The following is a 5,274-nucleotide window of genomic DNA, read 5'->3' on the forward strand; positions in this document are numbered from 1 at the left end:
ATCCCATGCGGTTGTCTTCTGCAGTCCACCAGCTTTTTGCTTGCAGGAGGAAAGAAAATGTTATTTCAATACAAATGTATGCAACAGCTTTTTGTTTTGTTTTGTTTTCCCCCCCTCCTTACGTTATACAGAGCTACAAGGCCTTTCTGAATATTCTACTTGGACTTCAAAAAAGCACCAATACCAGCCACGGGCACGAAACCTTGAAATGAAGTCACCTTCGATGTATAGACGCATAACAAGTAGTGCAGGGCTTCTTTTTGGACCGAGGTTAAACTAGGCTTACAGTACTGACGATTATTCAACTTTCAGTAACAGTTAATGGGACGCATCAAAATAATTAAGCACGAGAAAAACCAACCGAATTATCGACAATGCGGTTGACTTTCCTCAAAGAACGATTCCTGAAGGCAACTGATCAACAAAAAGATGAAATGTAGTGTTACGCGTTTCTCTTTCGTTCTCGTTTTGTGTCCAAGAGCAGACGACTCCAATATTAAAGAAAAGGTCAAATCAAAGACGCTTCTAATATACTTTAAAATTGTTACTATTCAAGTAGTATTTCTCATCCACCATTCGCACACCATCAAAACTGCATGAAGTCGAATATTCAATTAACCATTCTCGGAACCCTACGGTCTGCTTTAAGCCTAATACAAAAATCATCTCATCATTCTGCTTATAAATCATTGGAATAGCTGTCCTTCGGTGCTATCCGCAGAAAGTAATAATAAAAAAAAAAATAAAAGGGGGGGGGGGGGAGACAAACAGGAAAGAACCCCAAAAGCTCTCCAGTCGCATGGCAATCATTTCTTCCACTCTCGTTTCTGTTCAACAGGCACACGGCAGACTCCCCAGGAGCACTGCCCTCAACACTGTTTTTCTTAAAAGCCAGGAATTACGATTTTCCAAGCCATTTTTCCCTGAGTCCTCAGAGTTTTTGAGCCTGTCTTCACAATTTCGAGTCACTCCTCCTCCCCGTTAATACTTAAAAGGCCTTTCACTTCGGTTACCATCAACCAGACGGTTCCCCAACCAATGCAAGAAATCTAAAACTCTCTGCTCCGCCCTCCACAGGGGGCTGAGCAAGTTCTCACCGAAACGTTTCAATCCTTTAAAATAATTTAAAAAAAAAACAAAAAAAAAAAAAAAAGAGAGAGGGGAAGATTTGCCTGCCTGGAACATAACGCCCTTCTCTCTCTCTCCGATGCTTTACAAAGATGCGTCGGTATTTGTAAGGCAGGAGCCCGAAACCTCTGGAGTTGAGGGTAACCTCAGTGTCGGAGCCGCAATCCCAGCGAACGGCGGACCGGTCGCTAGACGGGAGCAAACAAAGCCACTGGCCGGCAGCCAAGGAAGTTGCGTAAAGTTTCCAATTAAAAAAAAAATAAAACAACCAAAAAAAACAAAAAAAAAAAACCCCAAAACCAACACACAACTAAAATCTTAAACAAAAGCATGAGTCATTTGAGGTTCTTTCCCCCAAAGCATAAAGCACAACTATGAAATGATTCAGGAAAAGGACATCCTTTTTCCAAGCTAATTCAACAAAACTAATGAAATATAGGAACATCAGCTGCACACAAGGTTAGGAGAAATACTGAGCTCTCGCTAGAGCGACGTAATGCCAAACACGACGAGAGAGCTAAAGTCTGCTACATCTGTTTTGCTCTATACAGAAGTGGTATTACATACGGACTTCTATTCGCGTTCAGCCCTGGCCAAGACGACTTTTAGTGGACAGTTACTCCAATGGTGCACACTTCAGAGCCCAAGAGAAGAGCCCAGCCGACCCAGCTGTACCCGCCATGGCAGCACGTGAACTTAAGTGCCGGCAAAGAAATAAAAAACCCCCAAACCGTTGCCAGTCAACTATGTTTTGACATTAAGAACCCTCAAAGGGCGTTAAAAATCCTTGCTTACAAAACAGAGCAGCAACCACAAATAAACCAGATTTAAAGAAGCAGGTACTCCGTTAAATATGGAACCAGAAAACCTGGAGTCAAATACAGCCTCGCCTGTTCCTCGTTACCCTCCAGCGCAGCACAACTTTGACTCGTAAAAGCCCGCGGCAGGTAGAACCACCGTTATTTTACAAGGGGAAAAAGAACAGAAGTGCACCGGGATGCTCTTTCCAAAAGGGTTCCCACACCGAGTTCGCTTTGACCCCAAGTTTTACGGGTTTTAAAACCAGGTGCCTACTGCGTATCAGCGGAACAGACGCTGTTCTCAGCAAGTTTAAGTGTTGAACACAAACAGCCTTAGTGCTTCTTTTTTTTTTTTTTTTCTTTTTTTCTTTTCGGTTTAGGGCAGATTTGAATTAAGCACCGGCAGTTCCAAGTTTCTTTCCTTGGAAACTCCGCGCTCGCAAGTGACTCACGTCAGCCGCGACGAGAAAACTCCCTCTCGACGCCAGCAGCGCTTCGAGCGAGCTAGCAGCAGCGTTGGTTACCTGCCGACACGCACCAGACACCTGCTCGAATTAAAACAGACATTCTTGGCAATAAGTGGCAAACACGCCGTATCTTCTAAAACATACAGTTATTCGCGTTATCGGTGTCATTTCGAAAAATTCTCATTGTTAATAGTAAGATGAACAGCTGAATTCTGCCATCTATTACATTCACGCTGAAGGATAACAACCCAGAAATGCTGGATTTCACCCTCAAACATTTAAGAGCATTAAATGAGGCTTGTACGTTTCCATTTAGAAAGGAAAAGTAGCTATACAACCAAAATGCGTTTTCAAGATACGCTGCCACATCCACGTTCTCAGTTCACCGCGATGTTTGGGATACTACATCTACTGATTCCGGTCAGATAAAGGAAATCAAAGCCCACTTGAACCAAAGCACTCTCTGACGAGTGGTTCAGTAAAGCGGCGTTACAAAAAAACCCTGGTTTTGTGACAGCGAATCTTAAGCAAGTACAGTTACACTTCAGAACTGTTGTGCCCATAAAATACATTCAAGACATTTCCTCCTTCATCTACTGTTCGCATTTTGAACTCGATTTTTGTCGTGCAAGTTGAAACAGAAATCAACTTGTCCCTGTATCGGTTGCCCAAGGAATATCGTGGAGGATCGACCGAGTGAAGCAGCATCGCTTTTACATTGCTCCAGTCTCTGGAAACATGGCTAAGTGCAAGACTACATTCCAGGTTTAAGTGCAAGATTACAATTTTGGGGTCTGTAAATCGATCAGGTCGGATTTACACTTCAGTTCAGAAGCTAGCTGCAACATCCTTCCGGATGTTAAACAAAACGACAGGGATTCAGATCCCTTCTTCCCCCCCCAATGCCTGTATCAGCATGGTGGCCAAGACAGCTGGAGAAAAGTGCCCAGGAAGTGGGGAGAAATAAAAAAAGCGTAAGAGAAAATGAACCAAGTTCTTTGAGAAAAAAAAAAAAAAGCAAACTGTTTTCTCCTAGAATCACAGGAACAAGAGCTCAAACCTCAGCGTCTTGGAGTACTCGTAATACTTCTCCAAGATGCTAAAAACACTTTGCTCCAGATGCCTATAAAATGATAAACCTCATGTAATGCCCACTGTACTGTACCTGAAAAGTCCCTAGCAGACAGCAGTTTCTTGCTATTAACAAAGAGGTAAAAATGTTAACGAGAACTTTTAGGTAATTAAATTATCACAGAATTAAAACCATCTCTGGAGAGAAGCACACTTGCTCAGAGTTTGCACTGTGGAACCAGACCCCACTGTACCTGCAACTCTTTGAGAAAAAAAAAAAAAAGGCAGTAAAAACAAAAAACCACAACAAACTAAAGTTATTCTTAAAGCACCTCCTTGTTTCTTGCATACCAGAGTAAGCACAAGACATTCATGGTTTGTAACAAAGTCCTCAGCTATTTACCAAACATTGTCACTGCTACAAACCCAAAGTGCATATATGGGATACAACAGAACTCCGAGAAATAGGAGAAATACACCTGTTAAAAAAAGCATACTTTCAGTGCATGCATTTTGAGGGGCTGGTTGAAATTATCAAACACCCGAGAAAGGAATTAAATGTTCTGCAGTGTACCCGAGAGCAGGTGCTGGTCACCTGAAAGCCATCAACCTTGAGCCACGCAACTCAAAGGGAAACCATTCAGGCTCCTGAGGAGAGGGATCGCGCGAGCCGAAGGGCCGCTGGCCTGAGGCCGGCACGGAATTTCAAGGACTTTAAAAAAAAAAAATGATAATAATAATAATAATAATGAGCTGACACCAGTCCGCTAGTAAGTATGTGGTTTTCCATTTAAACTACTGAGTGCTTTAAATCTGGTCTTTTAGGTTTGTAACTCTATCGAGGATATGAGCTATTGAACTCGCTTTAAAACACGTGAAATGAAAAAAGGACGCGAATCAAAATTTAAGATGGGAGTTTCTTCTTCCCCCCTCCCCCTCCCCCCTCCCGTTTTTGTTTTTTTTTTTCCTCTTTTATTCTTTTTTTTTTTTTTTTTTCTCTGTAAATCAAAGCAGGCCTAGCCTCCCTGCTATCCCCACCCATAGGGGATTCTCAAAATACCCTATTCACGCTAACGGCTAACCGACCTTTCTGGCTTCTAACTTTATAGAAAAATGTAGTAACAGAAAAACGGGCGGGGAAAATCACCTACAAACAAAGATCTAATTTAAAATAATGACAGGGCTGGCTAAGGCTGTATCCCATAGCACCTGGCACACGCTGGAGGGGCTGTGTGGAGGAGTAGGCAGGGTTGGGTACAGAGAACACGAGGGCCTTAGGACGCCCCACGGACAATGACCATGACCAGATAGTCATCCTCTGATTTGGCCAGCGCCTTGGCCGTGGAGTCCAGGAATTGCTGGGAGAAATCGCAGGGCGGAAAGGCGTGCAGGACCCCGCTGTTCTCCTTGTCTTTGTTACCCCCCACAGGGAGGCTGATCACCCCAGCAGCCTGCTTTTGCTTTAGATAGGACACCAGATTCCTGAGTGGCCTCTGGGTGGAGGTGGTGGTGGCCTCGGCAGCTCCGGCTGCGGAGCGGTTGTCTGATGCGCCAGGCACAGCCAAAAGGATGGCGTAGCCGTTGGGACCCGCCACTTTGATGCGACGATTGACCTCGTCCAGCTTGGGCTGGTCCAGACGAAGACGTTGGGTGATCTTGAGCTGAGCTACTTTCCCACCAGTCGCTCCCTCCACGAGGAGACTGCTGGCGACACCGAGGTCCCCCTGAAGCAGATGCATATTGGACGGGAAGTTGCTGTTCTGCAGCAGAAGCATCCTCTGCCAAGCCAAGCACAGCTTGGGGGCTCC

At 44.4% G+C, this 5,274-nt stretch overlaps 1 protein-coding gene across 1 annotated transcript in view; it reads right to left on the minus strand.

Moving 5' to 3' along the window:
- Positions 1–4,475: 4,475 nt before the first annotated feature.
- RBM15 (RNA binding motif protein 15) overlaps positions 4,476–5,274 on the minus strand; it is a 13,419-nt gene continuing 12,620 nt past the window's right edge. The window contains exon 3 of the mRNA XM_009891753.1: positions 4,476–5,270. Coding sequence (XP_009890055.1) covers positions 4,741–5,270 — 530 coding nt within the window. The 3' untranslated portion in view covers positions 4,476–4,740. The remainder of the gene's footprint in view (positions 5,271–5,274) is intronic.

Source organism: Charadrius vociferus, unplaced genomic scaffold (assembly GCF_000708025.1).
Source record: "Charadrius vociferus isolate BGI_N301 unplaced genomic scaffold, ASM70802v2 scaffold819, whole genome shotgun sequence".
Taxonomy (NCBI): Eukaryota; Metazoa; Chordata; class Aves; order Charadriiformes; family Charadriidae; genus Charadrius; species Charadrius vociferus.